General features: G+C 41.6%; 1 protein-coding gene across 3 annotated transcripts in view; it reads left to right on the top strand.

Annotated features, from left to right (window-relative positions):
- Window positions 1–10,510: 10,510 nt before the first annotated feature.
- The window catches only part of eif2d (eukaryotic translation initiation factor 2D), an 18,053-nt gene continuing 9,376 nt past the window's right edge, over window positions 10,511–19,187 (top strand). The window contains exons 1-12 of one of the 3 annotated variants that reach the window (XM_019891613.1): window positions 10,511–10,730; window positions 11,103–11,293; window positions 11,384–11,467; window positions 11,551–11,641; window positions 11,695–11,823; window positions 13,740–14,008; window positions 15,357–15,474; window positions 15,562–15,607; window positions 15,693–15,799; window positions 15,880–16,017; window positions 17,673–17,762; window positions 18,293–18,388. In XM_019891613.1, the coding sequence (XP_019747172.1) occupies window positions 10,675–10,730; window positions 11,103–11,293; window positions 11,384–11,467; window positions 11,551–11,641; window positions 11,695–11,823; window positions 13,740–14,008; window positions 15,357–15,474; window positions 15,562–15,607; window positions 15,693–15,799; window positions 15,880–16,017; window positions 17,673–17,762; window positions 18,293–18,388 (1,415 nt within the window). In that variant the 5' untranslated portion in view covers window positions 10,511–10,674. The remainder of the gene's footprint in view (window positions 10,731–11,102; window positions 11,294–11,383; window positions 11,468–11,550; window positions 11,642–11,694; window positions 11,824–13,739; window positions 14,009–15,356; window positions 15,475–15,561; window positions 15,608–15,692; window positions 15,800–15,879; window positions 16,018–17,672; window positions 17,763–18,292; window positions 18,389–19,187) is intronic. The other 2 variants (XM_019891611.1, XM_019891612.1) reach the window with 2 other exon arrangements.

Below are 19,187 nucleotides of genomic sequence, written 5' to 3'. Positions count from 1 at the left end.
TAAAACGGATATTTACCTGCAGTTCCAAAAATGTTCTTTGAATTTACTTGATACAAACATGTACATTGGTTTGCACGTGATTAAAATGTTTTAAACGGACTTTTTGTTTGTTGTTTTTCTCCAAGGAGAAAATGGGAAAATTGCCTCCGTTAACTACAAATCAATCACGTGCAACCGATGTACATGAACAAATTATGGCCTGTGACACAAAGCAGCTGCGTCTTGGTTAATGATGTACATAATGTCATAAAATAAAGCCAGCCAAAAAGAATCAACATTGGGATGCACTCAACTCCCTGGCGGCTGTACGCTTTTAAACAGCAGCCATGCAACTTCCTTCCCGAAAGGCAATTAAAAAAAAACAAAAAAACAATTGGATTCATTACTTTATTAATTTATTGGCAGTGTTGCTTTACACAGGAAGATTCATTCGCTCATTGGCCATAACATGAGCTACACTGTCAAATTGGATGAAAAGCTGCATCAGAAATTCCACACTGACTTATTTACCAAACAGCCATCCATCCATTTTCTAATTTGCTTCTCCTCACGAGGGTCACCGGGGTGCTGGAGCATATCCCAGCTGATTTCGGGCAGTAAGGACATCCTGAACTGGTTGCCAGCCAATCGCAAGGCGCACATAGACGAACAACCATTCGCAATCGCACTCACACTCGGGACAATTTAGCGTGTTCCTGCCATGCACTGTGAGGCAGACAATGCTAACCAATTGCCCGCCGTGCTGCCTATTTGCCAAACAATATGCATCAAACAATACCACTTTGTATTAAGATCACATCTTCAGTTGAACCTGTTTACCTGTTTGTTTTACATGGTGCCGCATGAAAGGAGAAATTCTCACACGTACACAAGATACCACTCCGTTCTGGTTTAGTCAGACAATGGTATTCTAAATGACTTCTGTGACTGTCATAAAGGATCCCACTGGTGTAGCTTGCATGTGACACTAGAGAATACACAGCTGTGGCATTTCCTGTTGCCGCAGAATGGAAGTTTCCAGCCCTTGGATCAATAACCCTGAAGGAATGTGCCTGGGAGAATCTGTGATGATGCCAATATGAATCCCTCGTCATGTTTACAAGACAAAGGGATGTTAACCACTAAGTATTCAAAGAATGCCTTACCTGTGTTAGAGATACGTAAATGTAGGTCACTCTCAAAGCAACACTCAGAAAGTGAACTTTTTCTAATGTGCATATTTCTTGTGTCAATAAACACTACATTGTGGATTAAAATTTAACAATGTCGTGTCATTTTTACAACGTGGGTGAGCGGGTAACTTGTCGTCATTTAAGTGCCAATCAGTCAACTGGTTAAGAATGATAAATGAAAGCCCTAAAAGCTACCCACTAATGGTGTTTATGTTCCACATTAACGAATGCAACAAAACAAACCATAGCCCAGCAAGATGTTTTACCTTGTAGATAATCTTGTTTTTCCTGAAAATCTTCACTCCACCCTAAAATTGAGTTTTTTATGAACAATTTTTGCTCATCTTGTTTCAAATGAATTCTAATATTCTGAAGCCTGAATACACAGACTGCCCTGTCTTATATGGAAAGACAAAAGTATAATTAAGGTTTAGTTTTCAACTTTATTTTTATCATCACATATCTTGAGTCAGTAGATACATTTTCAATGTAAATCTACTGTATGTTGTCCACATGAAAGATATTGTGTGAAACAATCTCTTTTCACTGTTAGTAAATCATCCAATATTTTTTCTTTGTTCATATCTTTCAATTCTATGCTCTTCAAATGAACTCATGGTGAGTACCATCAGTCTCGTCTCACACTTCAGCTGATGCTATCGTCATCGTCTATCAAGCCTTAAGCACCAACGACATGTCCGTCCGTACCTTTCATTTTATTGCTTAAAGATATTTCGGGTTCCTGCTGACGATTGGGATCCACTGAAGCTAATTGATGGAGTGGTTGCACTCAACCAGGGTGCTGCTGTTGAAGACACTGGAAGGAAGACTTTTACCCATCAGTTTGTTGCCAGCCAAACAAATAAACCACAATTTGGCGTACATGGACAGAAAAACTGTCAGTGTTTTTAAACTTCTGGCACATTGTCAGGGATTTTGCTCAGCCTCATAAGCAGATAGGAGGCTTCAGTTCCTCGAGAACATCTCCATGCTCCTTTCGGGGCATTTGCCTGGACCTCAAACCTGGTGAACTAAGTCATCGCCTCAACAGTGAAGATTTTTTCTGATTTCTTGTTGTGACCACGAGGCAGGTTCATGATACCTTGGCAGTGAATTCACTGTGATCCGACAACAGACACTCCAGATGCTCCAGTTTGTTGAAAATGTTCTTGCCAATCTTGCGAGAACTCAGCTCATTTTCAATAGAGCGTGATGCAGACAAGCTCACGAGCTTTGTCAAAAAAAAAAAAAAAAAAACTCCTGGATGCCTCTGACGTTGTTATACTGCTAGTAAACAGGGCTTGATTCACAAAGACAGCCTCAGAATGTTCATATTGCAGGGCAGTTGCTCCCAAGGGTGCAGTCCACATCTTAGGTCAATGTCAGAGGTGGGACAAGTACTAATTGTAGATCCACTCGCCTCATGAGGACGAGAAATGCTACCTCCCACATCCTGCACGATACCTGTCATTTTGATCTCGCACAGCCTCCATGCTTGTCCAGTTGAATCACTGCCTCGTACTGAATGGAATATGTTGTTGCTATACAGTATACTGTATGTTGTAACCCCCCCCCCACCTCCTAATGCACCCACACAACAAAACACAGACCACCCACCCTAACCTCATAATAGCACATTTGTTCATGTATGTATTTTTTTTTTTTTTTTTTTTTTTTTGCACCATAGCATATCACCTGGAGCCATGTACAATCAGTCCCATCTGTGTGATGGTGCGGACATCTGCGTAGTTTTACCTTTATGGGAATTGCCTTATCGTCACTCAAGGTACAGCTTGGAGTGAAGCAATCTGAAGGGATTCATTCCACAAGCAAAAGGTGTAAGGTCTAGTTAATTGTTCACAATCGACTTCGGCACATATTTTTCCTTGTTTTCGTTTCCTGCTCCATGCGGGTGCTCACCTCGTTAATTACAGTTTTCAGGGTTGGTGAAAGGTTAACAGCAAGTTTGTGCTGGTGCCTGGGCCACATAATTTGTGTTCATTCACTAATAGGGGTAAACAGAAGCAGATGTATTCCACCCTCCCTGCATATTGAAGCAGCTGTCACGTATAAGTACACAGTCTGCCTTCGGAAATCAGTTTAAATTCTGAGACATGCATTTGCAAAAATGCATTTGAAAAAAGTGTTCATAATTATCTTGTTCTTATTTCCTTGTCTTTAGCTTTTTCAATTTGGCCTTAGTAGGGGTGCTTTTAAGGCCACATTCGAAATGACAAGTGATGATGCAGTGACATTCTGAATGTACACCCTACATTTCCCTCTGCATCTGATATTGTTTTACATTATTTAAAAAAATACCTTCATGCATATGCATATACATCCATTATCCATCCATCCATTTTCTAATTCGCTCATCCTCACATGGGTCGCGGGCATGCTAAAGCCTATCCCAGCTGTCTTCGGCCAGTAGGTGGGATACACCCTGAATTGGTTGCTAGCCAATCGCAAGGCATGCATAGACACACAACCAGTCGTGCCGACAGTCACAACAAGGGACAATTTGGGACAATGCTGGTCCCTCTCTTTGGAATGACCTGCCACTGAACATTCAGCAAGCACCCTCACTGCCCATCTTTAAAACCCGCCTCATAACTCATTTGTATTCTTTGACATTTGACTCAGCATGACTCAGACTTGATCTTAGTTTTACTGTTTGGTTCTTTCTACCGTCTTTGCTATTGATTTATTGTTTTATTGTTGTATATATGATCGTTGCTCCATGTCCAGCACTTTGTATACAGTGATGGCTGTTTTAAAGTGCTCTATAAATACAGTTGAGTTGAGACAATTTAGAGTGTTCTATTGACCTGCAACGCATGTTTTTGGAATGTGGGAGGAAACGGGAGTACCCGGAGAAAACCCACACAGGCACAGGGAGAACATGCAAACTCCACACAAGAAGGCCTGCTTGCTTTAAAACTTTAGTTAGCTCAGGGTAGTCTGTCACTTTTAAAAGTACTGTAGGGCATGCAGCTGGTGAAAGGTGGGCCTCTCACCAGCAACAACCTTGCAACTGTCTCAGCAAGCATAGCGAGGCTATAGACACAGGTGTCACGAAAGGGATGTGTCTGTGTGTATGTGTGTGTGTGTGTGTGTGTGTGTGTGTGTGTGTGTGTGTGTGTGTGTGTGTGTGTGTGTGTGCGTGCGTGTGCGTGTGTGCATGTGCATGTGCGTGCGCGTGCGCGTGCGTGTGCGTGTGTGTGTGTGTGTGTGTGTGTGCGTGTGTGTGTGTGCATGCGCGTATGTCGGGGGGGGGGGCTTGTTTTGAGGAACGCAGTACAAAAGTGTTCGAGACAGACTTCCCAGTAAGTTGAGGGTGATTGTCAAAATAGAATATGAGACAAGTACTGTTTGACGAATTTATCATAGGGACACATACTATAAGGTCCTTTTTTGATGCCCAGCACAAGTTTAGCGCAAAGTGCAGGCTAACTGTGTGCATGAGGGGAGTTGTCTTTGTTTTGGTATTTTGCTTCAGTAGTGCACACAGAAGAGGGTGTGTGCCCCGTTGTGGGAGGAAACACAGCCGACTCCCGGCCAATTGTAGTGGCTCCCAGCTCATTCCTTTTTCAATTGAGTACAGAGACAAGGACATGGCCTACATGGCAGAAGGCCTCACCGGAGTCCATGCAGGAGATCGGCGCGCGCAAAGTGCATTTAGAGGTAAAAGGAACTGCAAGAAAATCCCCATTTGCGGATGATGTAAAGTTGTCTGCTGTGGATGGGCACTTGGAGACCGTCTTTCACCAATGGTCGTCCGTCTGTGTGAGACCGTCCTTCCATAGTTGTGCCACACTATCATGGAGAGCTATTAAAATATTTTAAGATGATGATGTAAATTCATTCAATTAATTGATTTCTATAATGATCCTGAGGCATTTTCCCACACTGTTGTCATATTTATGAATAAATACCTGTTTGTGTCTTCTGCAAAATGTTGGCACATGCGGTGGGGATGATAAGTTCTCCAAAATATGTACACCATATTCTTCAGAACAAAATGTACCTGCTGGGAATCCAATAAATTCACCAAAAGATGCAAGCTGTAGGTTCATTCCGATAAAGCTCACTCATGTCTCAAGTTTCTCTCTTCTCAACATTTTGACTTTTCTGGGGAACACACATTTGGACATAAACTGAACAGATTTGGTCCATTTCCTGGTTGCTGCCTGAAGCATCTCAGGCAATGCCCCTGTGACTCCCTACATTTGGACTTCCCACATTAAAGTCTTAACGCTGACCAAATCTGGCCCTGAAGCAGATGTGGGGATGGAGGTTCCGTGGATGCTAAACATGGAAAACTGCTATTGATTTAAATCTGTCCAAAAAAGATCTGCGTATAAACTGGAGGACACCCAATTGGAGTGGACAGGTATATGCAAAGAAAAGCAACACTAAATCCCTCTTTTGGAATGGAAGAGGATTCAGTTTCGCACAACCAAGGATCTTTCTTTCTGACCCCTATAGTATAATTACCAAATGTTAAGAGGTCACCACCAAAAGGTCAGTGAGTGCTTTGTTGTTTTTGCCAAAACAACAAATTACAAATGGCAATCACTCAACTATGGAGATAACTCCGACAGTTTAAGACTCATCTGATTAATTTGAACAGTCATCAAATTTCTCTGAGCCAACACAACATTTTTCCACATTACTAAAATGTTTGGACATTTTTTTGGGGTGGTGCTAATGTATTTTACAGCAGGTGAAAGCCTTCTCATTTCCTTTTCAAGGAGACTTGTAAAGAACACCCACATGTGGGATTCACAGCACAACTGAGAATTAGTGTTGGAAACATAAAACGTGCCAAATCTACACTTGGCATGCCGCACAGTTTAGATGCCACTGGCAAAAACTCTTGTTTGTTGTTTCGGATGGATTGGTAAATTCCAGACTTAGATCAAACATTTCATCGATTACACCAGGGCATGAGGAAAAAAAAGCATTCTTGTTTGTTTTTAACAAATTGTCAGCCTAGCACCTCTTGCGCATGCTGATGAGCAGCCTGGTCACACAATGCCACCATCATAAGTGAGCAATGAAGATTTGGCACAAAAATGGTTGCAACAAATACCGCATACTGAGTTGACCGCGCAAACGCAGGGGAAATAAACAGGTTCATACAGTAAACAATTCAAACTGGGCTTACGCATAGCAATTTTCACAAGTGTCAGCCGAAAAAATAAAATAGGCAATCTTAGACTTTTAACTGGCGTCTCTGTGCGCTCCCATCATCTGGATCGTTAAGTTTTAGGTGGTTATCTCAGCTGTTTTCGATCAGTCCTTTCCTCGTCTTGGCCTTACGACAATATCAAACGTGTTCTTTTGATCTTTGCTGTGACGTGTCCCAACCAACAACCTATTAACACGCTCTCACAAAACCGTAAAGATATGAAACTCTACCAAGAGCGCAATGGGGAAATCTAGTTGTACTAGTGCCCCTGTAAAATTCAGTCTTTGTGAAATTTCAGTCTCAAAACCGGGCTGTGCCTAAAAACTCTTCAAGTTTTTTTGTGAGCACGTGTGAGATGATAGGGCCTTTTCCAAATCCTCTCAAAGTCTTCTGAACTACACGTCGCAACAGTAAGACACATGACTAGATCTCAGCAATAATAATCAATAATCTATCAAACGCATATTTGCGCAAATCTAAATTTCATTTGGGGAGATCAGGGAAGCCTCTGGATGGAGCTGGCTGAGCTGAAGAATTTCAGGCAGGAGAACACAAGAAAAATAAAAACCTAACCTTTGGCAAAAGAACACAAATGATGATTATGAAATACAGAGGAAACACTGAATGACAAAAACTTGATTATGTTGCCTTGTGTGAAACAAATCACAAGTTTTGATGACAAACCACAGAAGTGTGTTTCCTGAAGTAGTCTTGAAAAACAAACAACACAACCCTGCATGTGATTCCATGCTTTAAAAGTAGTTTGGAAACAACAGGATGCCTTTTTAAAGGTCATCATTTTCCTGTTGGAAATCTTTGATGATCAACTTACACTCACCGTTGTGGGGTGATCGAGAGCATCGTTTAATCAATGTTATTCAGAAAGGAATATTGCTGTAAATATCAGAATGTGTTTATTCTTTGTCCTGAAAATGTTATTTGAAACCGAGGGCCCTATTTTCCTGCCAAGCGCAAGTCTCGCGCAAAGTGTAGCCTCACTGCACTCATGGGTTGAGTTTTCTGTTTTTTGGTATTTTTGTAGAAGGTTGAAATTGGCACGAGCAAAATGCATTTGTAAGGAAGTGCAATTGTATCTCCACTTGCGGATGTTGTGAAGTTATCTAATGTGAAGTGGGCACTTGGAGACTACTTTGCAGCCCAGATCGTGTGTCGCAAACACACACACACATACACACACGCACACACACACACACACACACACACACACACACACACACACACACACATCAGTTCTAGTGTGGTCAGGGTGTCCGCCGTTTACTACCCAAAGACAGTTAGGCTAAGCTCCAGCACGCCCGCAACCCCCGTGAGGCTAAGCGGATTAGAAAATGTGTGGATGGAATGTATCCACCTTCAAGTGAAGCATGAGCTTTCTCTTGTTTTTTATTTGTTTTACTTCTTGCTCGCTCCCAATTTGTGGTATCGTTTGACCAGGGCACACATACAAAAAGAACCATTCACACCCAACCAGTGTTCCATGAGAGCGATAAACTTGTGCCGCGGGAAATGATCAAATGTCACTAAATTGGTCAGAAATGTTTTTATTTCGAATGACAAATAGTGTATCCTTGCCCATCTACCTAGACCAGAAACTTATAGTAACAGACAGAACAAATAAATTGTCTTGTATTAGTTGGCAGAAAATATATCAATATATCATATATCATGGAGGCGGGTGGGGCTGGGGAGCGTGAGATATTTCGAACTAAAAGTCTGTGCCTTGGGTCAATAAGGTTGGGAATCAATGCGTTAGACATGTCAAGTCTTACTCTGCGAGTGCCGTTTAGAGCATTCCCTCTGATTGCTCAGATATCGAGTCTCGACATTGCCGCAATCTTTGTCTTGATTGCAGTTTTAGTCTGTTCTTATGTCCTTGTGATCTCAAGAAGCATCATCAGTTGCGACCCAAGTACTATTCCAATTGAAAATACACATAAATCAAGAGCACATAAAACACCCAGATGTTCTTGTCTGCTAGCTAAAACCAGGGATGCATCAGTTGGATACTTGTGAAGTCTTGGCTCGGAAAATATCCCAAGCTGCATTTCGTGCCGCTGTCATGGAACTATTCCAGTCAGAGGGAAATAAACGACTATACAACCTTTCCAATTGAAGTGACTTACATTCTTAGGAAGTACGTTCTTAGGAAGACCGTACTTGGCAAGCTCATGAAAGGTTGACGGTAAGGGATGACGATGACCTGACCGGAGGTCTTGATGTTGAGAAACCATCTCTAGTTCCTTAAACACATTGTGCTAATTTTGGGCACCTGACGAAAGTGCTTATGCACAATGTATGTGCATATCCGCATCCATTGCACATATCCTAATCCACTGGCTATTTGCGCAAAGGCATTCCCTCACGCAATATGTGGCCACTCTATGGAGGATGAGGCTCAACGCATAGTGTGTGGTCTGCATTTAGGGAGGGGCAGTCCTGACTGTACCGTAAGTTAAATTGACTTGAAAGTAGATTCATTGCACTTACGGACCCTGTAAATTAAATTGTTCCCCTCCTGCAACTTCAGCCACCACCAATATGAGAGTCTAAAGAAGAAAGAAAACCAAGAAAAAGTGCAAAACTGCACGGAGCAATGAGAGGCACTTTAAAATTATATTTTACATAAAGTGCATGCCGGTGACAGATGAGTGCAATAATCCTTAATAAAAACAGAATGGGGTTCCTAACTTAATCTTGTGGTGCTGTTGTTTTAAGTGAGTGTTTAAAGTTGTGATGGCTCTGTGGGGAAACAAAACTACCGGTAGTCTCTTGATCTGATCGGCAACACATTGAAGCTGAAATCTGATTGGACCCAAAAAAAATGTCTAATAATGATGAACCCACAAAGGACTGGAAGCCGTGTGTCCCAGACATACGCAATGAAATTAAGACAAAAGACGGTTTGAGATAAATTATTTAGATTTCATTGAAGTTGTAAATGTAGGGTTGTGTTTCCCTAATGGAACGCCTCTATCTTTTACAGATAACATTGGGTCTCTCTCAAAAAGCAGGACCCAGAATCGAAATCTCATGGGTTATGCGTAAAGGCATTATCGACACGTGGTTTTGTCAGAGCATTCCTTTTGCTCTCCTATCACAAGAAAATCTGTTATGTTCATCTGTTGCTCATTATTAGTGCACACGGTAAAGGATGACGATGACCTGACCGGAGGTGGATGTATAACTTGTACCTGTAAACTAGTAATTGAGCCCAGATGACTTAAAGCCCAATGCATTACTCGTATTGCTTTCAAGAATAATCTGAGAATAATAGCCATAGATCATATTGAGAAGTTCAAGTATCATGATTTCATAACACAGTTACAGGGAAAAGACAAAAATCTCAACAACAAAGCAGTGATTTTCAGCTGCAGAGCTCAGAACACGAGATCTATTTTCAAAGGGAGCCTGTGTAAAGTGCTGGCCATCACCCACAAGGGAACAATCAAAGTGGATGCACATGAAAACAACATCTTTTGCCAGATGATGGGTTTATTTTGTTCAAATTAGGAAATATACACATCCTAAACTATCTTCTTGCTTAGTTTCCTGCACTAAAATCATGAGTAATGTCCTACTTTGCCACTGTTCCCTGTGGACCTGAAGGAAGGAAGTTGAGTATTCGAGAAACATTTGTCCCAGGACACAAGAAACATTTGCTCTTCAGTACTGGAGACCTACTTTCTCACGCACTGCTAAAGAGCATGAGATGAATCTGAATTGACATGCCTTCACTTTCCAAACTTGTCTCACAACTCCAGCAAACAGACATGATGTCTTTGCAGGGAATAACCTATGATGTCAGATTGGGTTTTAGTATCCGACAGAGAGCAATCACTTGTCACAAAGGAGTAAATGAGAATCGAAACAGCTTTTAATTTAGATAAGCCACAGCTGGCTCCAAATTTGCAGCTCAAAACCACACACAGATTTCAATGAAATGAAATGAAATACCCTCACTCGAAAAACAACATTCAGTGTTAGTAGCGACTTCAAACGCACAAAACAGTCATGGCTCATACCACACACTGTAGTCTCTAAAATCGAGACTGCGAAGCGCTTGTGGCTGGACCGGTGCTATTTTTGACCGTGGCTTGCGTGTCTTTCCTAGCGGAACATAAAGACCCTCCACTTGTTTCACGGAGGAAGTCAATACGCGTGGGACGGTTAAATGCAACGCACCAGTGGCTGATAAAATAGTTTTTAATCATTGTATTTTCCATACTAGCATGTAATATATTCTATAGTGTTTCCTCCCAATTTATTTTAATTCATTTTCCTCATAAGATGTTTGCAAAACCGTTTCGTGTAAAATCCAACACCGTAATGAAGGGCTCCGACAGGTGAGTGACAGCGACAGACTGCAGCGCTTGTTGCTAAATATCAATAGCTAACCTGTCATTTAGTCCACAAAAAGTCAAAAGCCCGTTTGCCAGTCACCGTCACTAGTGAAAGTATGTTCAGCAGATGCTAGTCAAAAAGTATTGCTGTAGTTTGAGGTTTTCCCAATGAGTCTCAAATAATTCCAAAACTGCTACAGTCGGCTAATTAAATGTGTTCATTTATTGGGAGGGGGACGCATTTTGGCTAATTTACGATAAACAAATTATTTATTTGTAGTTACTATTGAATGTTCCACTTACTGACCTCTTGCATGAAGTGAATTGTGGACGACTGCATTCTCTCACTCAAATAACACTGTGGATTTCATTTAGGAGAAAGCTCAAGGCTGACATAGCAGTAGCCTTCCCTTCTCTGACTTCGGATGAATTAACAGAGCTGGTCCCGAACAAAGAGGAATTCAATGTTGTGAAGATTTATGTGCACAAGGGAGACTCTGTGACATTATATTTTGGTCATAAGAACCCGCTCTTCTTTGAATTGGAGAAACAACTTTATCCAACAGGTAATTAAAAGGCTGCTAAGCCACATGAAAATAATGGAATGCTAAAATTGAAGTAGCTCAATTAAAACGTGCATTTTCATATTGTAATAGTTTATATGCTTTGGCGCTGCCCTGCTGCCCTGCCTACATTCAGGACATGGCCCCCTGTTCTTCACAAGTTGATCGGAGGAGCTGGTAAGATTCTTTTTGAAGAGCTAAACAGATTTTTAGATTTTATTTGAATGATCGGGACATTGCATCCATCTTCATGTCCACAGATCTCATGCTTCCAGGTGTAGTGGTGCCTTCCGGTGGACTCCCAGATGTAACACAGGGTGGCCCGTGTGCTGTTACACTTGTGAATAATAAGTATGTGAGTTTTTTTTTGGTTTGTTTTTTTATAAGAGTTGCTTATTTGACAGAACTCTCTGTAATGATTCCAGAGCTCCTGTTGCAATTGGCACTGCTGCAATTTCCAGTGCAGAAATGCTCCGTGTGGGCATGAAAGGAAGAGGAGTGTGTATTTTGCACACATACATGGATCATCTCTGGTAAGTGGCTTCCTTCCGCCGGCCACAGCTTCAATGATTGCTGTTGGAATAGATTGTCCACAGCGGGAAGAGATAATTGGCATGAAATACTTTTTTCAACATATTATCAATCGCACTTTTCAGCCGATGTCCCTGCTTGTAGTGGTCAGTGATAGCACCGTTGATACTGTTGTATGTTTAGTTAAAAGGAATAGCAGCAATTTCATAGCAAACACAGTTTTGTCGTAATGTGATTATATTAAGAATATTTACACAGCATTTTCAGTGACATTGATTATCGCAGTGTAACTTGCAGTGATAATCTATCCATCCATCCGTCCATTATATTGATTCAATCTTTTAATTCAACATAGGAGGTCACAGGTGTCTTAGTGACATATCTGTTTATTTCTTGTCTAGCTGAAATTACCCTGTTTTGAGGGGTGGAAGGGGAGCCCGAGCGCAACTTGCCCCATTAAACTAGCTACTGGCCTGTTATTGCCAAGACAACCGGCTGTGGAGCTATGGTTGTGCGATAAGACAGACATTGCTTGTGGAAGCAGAGCCTAAAAGACAAAAACATTTTCACTCGTGGATGTCATACCTCATACGTTACACTTCACACAGTTGTCATTGTGTGGATCTGTATTTGTGGTGGATGCATCTCACTCGGGCTGCATGATGAAATGATAATCATGATTATTTTTGATCAATAGTGTAATCTTGATTATTAATTACAATTATATTAGGGAAAACATCTCTATTTTTATTGCACTTTTTTCAACAAACAATAAATGTTATTTTCAGTCCAAAATCCATGCATCCATCCATCCATTTTCTAATCCGCTTTGCCTCGTGAGGGTCACGGGACGTGCTGGAGGTGATCCCAGCTGTCTTTGGGCAGTAGGTGGGGTACACACTGAACTAGTTTCCAGCCAATCGCAGGGCACACATAGACAAACAACCATTCGCACTCACAGTTACATCTAGGGACAATTTGGAGTGTTCCATTAGCCTGTTTTTTGGAATGCAGGAGGAAACCCACTCAGGCACGGAGAGAACATCCAAACTCCACACAGGAAGGCTGGAGTTGGAATCGAACCCTACCCCTCTGCACTGTGAGACGAATGTGTGAACCAATCGCCCACCGTGCCGCCTCAGTCAAAAATAAAAAAAATTAATAGACTTTCATTTTAAAATGTAAAAAAAAGTCAAATGTACCCAAGGATTTAAACTTTATCAAGGGCTGACTGAATAAACATGTACTTTGTTCGCTCGACATGACCCACTCTCATAAGACTCCCGCTGCAAGGCTCTCCTTGCTTGTTTTTTATGCATCTTAATAAAGCTTTTAAAATGTGTTTGGCCCCTCGTGGTTGTCTGACTACTGGTTAGGAAAGTGCTTGTTTCGACGTGCAGCAAAGCTGAAGCATGAACAAAAATATCACCAACAATCAGGTTGATTTAATTGTGACCGCCAAAATCGTGATCACAATCACTTGAAATCAGATTAATTGTACAGCCCAAGATCTCGCACATTGCCATATATACACAAATACCTTCACCACATTGAAAACGTCATTGTGCAGTACAGTGAACTGATTATTTTGGTCGTGGCAGTGTTTCAGGCTGTGGAGTTCTTGAAATTTGCAGATCTTCAAACAGCCTTGCTGTCAAATCATAGGCGGAGAAACTCGATATGGCAGTGGTTAACAGTCAGTCCCACTGACATTTGTTTTCAACTATATCATGTATTTTGAAAAGATTAATGGCAATTGCATTCATTCATTCAGGAAAGATGACATGCAGTCTGGGTGTTTTGCATTACGAACTTAATCATAGAACAAATCAAACTCTTATCTCAAGGCACCACTGCATTTGTCAACAAGCAATTAAAAAGTCTGTCTTCCATATGTCCCTTTGAATTTGTTATTCAGGGCTTTTGGAGATAAGTCTGGTCCTCCCACTTTCCCAGAGGCGGAGGGGCAACCACCTGATGCGATTGATGGTAAATATGTGGCTGATGAGCAAGAAGAAGGCGAGGAGGTAGAGGAGGAAGGTGAGCAGAGTGCAGTGCAGGACCAGCAAGCAAGCGAGCCGGTCAAAGATCAAGTCTGCCCTGCTGTTGCTGAGCAGGCGGAAGGGGAAGTTGAAAAGGGCAATGAGGAAGGGGATGAGGCCCAGGAAGATCAGAGGTCACCACAAGGTACCGGATTTTGGCCATCTTCTCAAAAACATGTTCACATTTTGTGCACACTCTCATTCACTAACATCAGAAAATATGTCTAAACTTTGGACTAGTACGCAAAATATAAGTCCTTGTTTCCCGTTCATCCACAAACAGCCCGAGTCAGGAAAAGTGAAGCTTTCACCCCAAAACTTCGGAATGCCCAGTGAATATAAAACATCTTCAAATTCATGTTAAATGGAAGTCAGCTCGCACCTCCTTCAAGTTCCTCTGATTTACCCCAAATAAAGTTCAGATGAGACTCTACATTGTCCGTAGGTGTGATTGTGAGCACGAATGGTTGTTTGTGTCCCCTATGATTGGCTGGCAACCAGTCCAGGGTGTAGCCTGAGGTCAGCTGGGATAGGCTCCAGCACGCCCGCGACCCTTGTGAGGATAAGCGGCTAGGATAATGTATGGATTGATAAAAGTCAGGTATACTAGTTGGCTTTTCCTGACATTTTTGTTGTTGACTGGAAAATCCTGAAGGTTTTGCCCTGAGTGCTATTTAGAACTTTTCAGAATTCCCTCCACTAAATCTGTGCGACATGGAGAAAATTTCACATCTCAACATTTTTGCCAGCTATCTTTCACAATACAATAACCATATTACGATGGGTTCACTGAAAATTAGGCACTGTTCTTGAAAAGAAAAGGCAAACCATCAATCCAAAATGATGTGGAAAGTGCAGTTTTTTTTTTATTACAACTGTCTAACAGCCATCGTCATTAACAAAGTTGGCAGTAAATAAAAAAAGAATGAAATTCACATTCTACGGCAACTGTACTTTATTTATAAATAATGATTTAGTGCTACAACAGACATGTTTGTTGTGTTTGTGTGCATGTGTTTGCCGCATCAACGCATATTGTTCTGTACCAATTTGTCCATGCGTGTGTTGTGTGGCTTGATATACAAGTCACTTTCCCATTTTGCAGCCCCGCTGTAAAGTTCCTGGTGGAATGTAAAAAATATTGAAATTTGGCTAAATTGTTCTGCAAATGAATTTTTATAGGTTGCCAGCTCTGTAATATGCTTTAGGTGTGCCACTGTGTGTATTTGTCTTTGCCATAACCTCTCTTCTTTTAATGCGCCTCAGCTTCACACAAGACAGTGAGCAAGATTCCTTTCAAATGTAGAAAATTAAGTCATTGGTTGCCAGGCATGCTGTGACGCATGCGGAGCTGTTTCCTGACCACATGATAGTGTTCTTTTGATGAAACTTGATCATGGTATTTTCTGAAGTGGTGAAAGGCGAAATTAACACAAACCCGGGTCACCATGGTTTTTGTTTGTTTGTTTGTTTGTTTGTTTGTTTTTCCACAGAGGTCATGGATGCTTTACTTTGGCAGTGTTTCCTCCTTGCTCTCAAAAGCAAGGTGAAGAAATCAGAGCTCCCTCTGCTGACAAGCACTTTTCTCCGCAACCACATGTTTTCCTGCTGGTAAAGACTCGGCAATTACTCACAAAGCACTCAAGAGGAATTCAATTACGTACTTACCCAACACATTCTGCATTTTTTTTTTCCCAGCCCGAGCGGAAAACAGCTAGATATAAAAAAGTCCAGCTATAAAAAGGTATATGTGTCAACTTGCACATTGGTGATGTTATGAGTCTGTTGGAATCCCACAAACTTTTCTTTGAACTCGAATCTTCATACAGCTCTCCAAGTTCCTGCATGTCATGCAGCAGCAGCACAGTATTGTACGTGTGAAAGAATTGACGAAGGGCGTGGAGAGCATTGTCGAGGTGGACTGGAAAAGCCCAGAGTGAGCTTGCCATTTACAGACACCTCCATTCGAGCTGAAAACCCTTTTTAATTTGTTTCCTCAATGTGTGTCATTCATAGACTACGCTTCTCCATTCCTGAGGAGACAGACATTGAAGAGGTTCCACTCGTAGAAACACTTTATCATCCTCCTGAGATCACCCCTTTATACTCGGTGTCAGCTCGACTGCAGCCTCTTTTTCAGGATGCAGACAAAAAGTGTGTGCAGATGTGTATTTTCACTCCCCAATGCGACGCTTAATAGAACACGTCCCTATGGGTTCAGAAAGCTTATGAGTCAGCAAGTGTCCACATGTTTCGTATTTCCTTGAATTTGGCTCAGACTCTGCCTGGGATATGCCGTGGTGTACTTTAACCACCAAACAACTTTCCGAGGGCGGGTTGGAATAAAGTTACCACAGCAAACTGCTCTTTTAGTATGTGTACGAACGTGTCTAAATGACTTATCTTTTATTGCTTTACTTTTACCAGCTGAATCACTCAATAGGTTACGTACAAGGTGCAGCGTGTATGAAATTGTGCGTTGCATCCTTCAGTATTGTCTAACTCTAAACCATGAGATTCCTTGGAAATCAAAGTCTTGGGTGACTTCAAAGTAAATCCTCTTAGATATCTCCAAGGTCTCTTTAGTGTTATTTTGTCAATCTGCAAAATGTGATGTCAAAAGCTGCTTTTACCTTCACTGTTTGGTTCTTCATGGCGCAGATCGGTGAAAACTTTGCTCTGAGATTTTGGTCCATGTCAAAATTGTATTTTCAGTGGGCACAGCCATACTCTTAAGGGAGAATTTGCAATGTAAGTCCACGTACCTCCCATCCCTGCGAGTTTCTAACCAAAGCCAAGCCCCTCGCTAAGGTGAACGAGATGTGTCCGTACATAACATGAAGTGCTACTATAACATAATTTAGGGACCTTTTCGTGGTAGATTGCCGTGTGTGCACTTGGCATAAAAAACAGCCGTACCTTCATTTTCGTGCCAGCGCAAGTTTAGTGTACCGTTTTTCAGGCTGTGTTGCTCCTCTCTGTGCGTTCCAACACACGGAGTTGCCTCGCCCCTGAGTCATCTGACAATTTGGAAACTGAAAGTAGTCTGCGCTTGGCATCAAAACGGGCGGATCATCATTTTCATGCCACTGGTCTAGTTCAGCGTGCCTGTGAATTTGGTTGCAAAAAGTAGACTAATTTTGAACTCGTATTAACCAGATCTAATTTGAGGTGCAGGTGGTGTCAGGCTCCGGCAGACAAATATGACATTCTGCGGACGTGCGTGGTGAAAGTCATCGAATTTAATTCAAAAATATGCCACCAGCATGGAACAATCCATCTGAATCGTTGTCGAAATCAATTAATTGAACAAATAGTAATCATTATCATCTTTAAAATATTTTAATAGCACACTAGTATACGATCGGGGTGCAAGGCGGTCTCAAACTGCCAAGCTGACTACATCATCCGCAAGGGGAGATCTTGCAGTTTACCTACCAATGTCATGCACGGACCCCAGCGAGTCTATTTCTGTTTCTGCAATGTCAAGCATGGTGTACTGTGCTCAGAATGCCCTGAATGTGATACGCTGGGCACGAAAATAGTTCGAAGGATAATTTATTGGAGTGTCATGTCAATTGAAATTCAAAAAGAGTTGACGAGTTCTCTTCTTTAGAGCAGAAATGTTGCTCTCGCGTCTCTTCTGAATCCTTTCCGGTTATTCTGCCCTAGTTAGAGCCAAGCTCTTGAAACCCTTGGTAGCAGGTCAGCATGGGGTCATGGGAGTGCATGTCAAAATGATTGATACCTCGACAGTCACGCCTTGTCTCTGATCCATTCAGAAATGATGTTCTCTGGTGCTCCCACAGGAAAGGCGTGGCACTCCAGCCTGCTGAGGTGAGAAACATTGTCACTGAGTATGTGAAGAAGAATGACTTGGTGGATGAAACGAATAAGAAGTAAGTACATTTTAGATTTCACTTCCACCATACCGTTTCAATTTTTGAAGGTGATTGATTGAAAATGACGTACAATATTTACATCCTTGAAATTGTTCATTTAGTCAACAGGCAAGAGGGAAAGAAAACTCTGTTCCTGGCAGTCAGTAATAAACGCTGGTAGAATAGAACCTTAGTCAGGGGCATAGGCTTGCTTCAGGGTTCAATATAGTTCCGTGGTGAAAGGGCACCGACATTCACATCCCTGGGGCATGTGATGCTGCAGTAATCGGATAAAATGCTAAAATGTGACTCCGAATCTGAAGGGGCATTTCTGTCCTTTTTTTTTTTTTTCTTTTTTTTTTCAAAATGGTGTCTTTTGTCGTTTCATGTGCCACATAAATTGATGTTTAGCAGTAAGGGAGATGCACCGGATTAGACCATGGAAGCCTAACAAGGCAGCATGTTCCTTGCCATCCAGTTGCACGTCGCGACTGGAAACGAGGCACTCATTTTGTGTTTGTTTTTTGTTTTTGTCCCCCCCCAACCAGTTACGTGAGAATCAACCCAACACTATGCGACTGTTTGCTTGACAAATCAGAGTACCAGGACATAGAGATTCTCAAGTGGGATGAGCTTTTCAGCAGGTAAACCATTGGATTTTGCATTGGCACAACATGACGCTACACTAATTAAAAAAAAAAAATAAAAATCTCACCATCCTTTGTTCAACACAATACATTTTTGTGACTTGTAACGACCATGCAAAATAGTCTAGAACAGGGGTGTCAAACTCATTTCACATTGTGGGCCACATACGGACTCGGTAGATGTCAAGTGGGCCGAACCATTAACATTATACCATACTGTGCTATGAATCACCAAAATATCATCTCTTTCATTTGTTTTGGTCTCAAGAAACATTGATTGGCGCTTTCATATCATTTGCTACGTTGGGTCTATCTCCGTGACAGACTGAGACTGCTGTTTTCTTCCCCAATCAAAACAATGTTGTCTTCTACTGCAGTGTTTTTCAACCCCTGTGCCGCGGCACGCCAGTGTGCCGCAATACATTGTCAGGTGTGCCGCGGGAAAATATTCAATTTGTATGCCTATGCAGTCTATTGCCCAGAAATTAATCGTGTAGTACCCTCCCATACCGCTAGGGAGAAGCAACAGCTAGCCAATTGCCTTGTGTTTAGACGAGAGACAAGCAAATTTGTGATGCATGAATGCAGGACGACGGTGAAACAATAAATATGAAAGATGTGAAAATACTTTTTTCTTCGTGTTCATTTGATTCCAATTCAAGCTGTTATAATGTCATTCTTCAATGCTAAAAACGTTTATAGTAACAATATAACACATTAATTATTCAAATAAGCGTTTTTTTTTTCACATTTTCAGCTAGTGGTGTGCCGCGAGATTTTTCCAATGAAAGAAGTG

This window comes from Hippocampus comes, unplaced genomic scaffold, assembly GCF_001891065.2.
Source record: "Hippocampus comes isolate QL1 unplaced genomic scaffold, H_comes_QL1_v1.1 scaffold174, whole genome shotgun sequence".
Taxonomy (NCBI): Eukaryota; Metazoa; Chordata; class Actinopteri; order Syngnathiformes; family Syngnathidae; genus Hippocampus; species Hippocampus comes.
The sequence above is the reverse complement of the archived record's forward strand: the minus strand, read 5'-3'. Positions and strand labels throughout refer to the sequence as shown.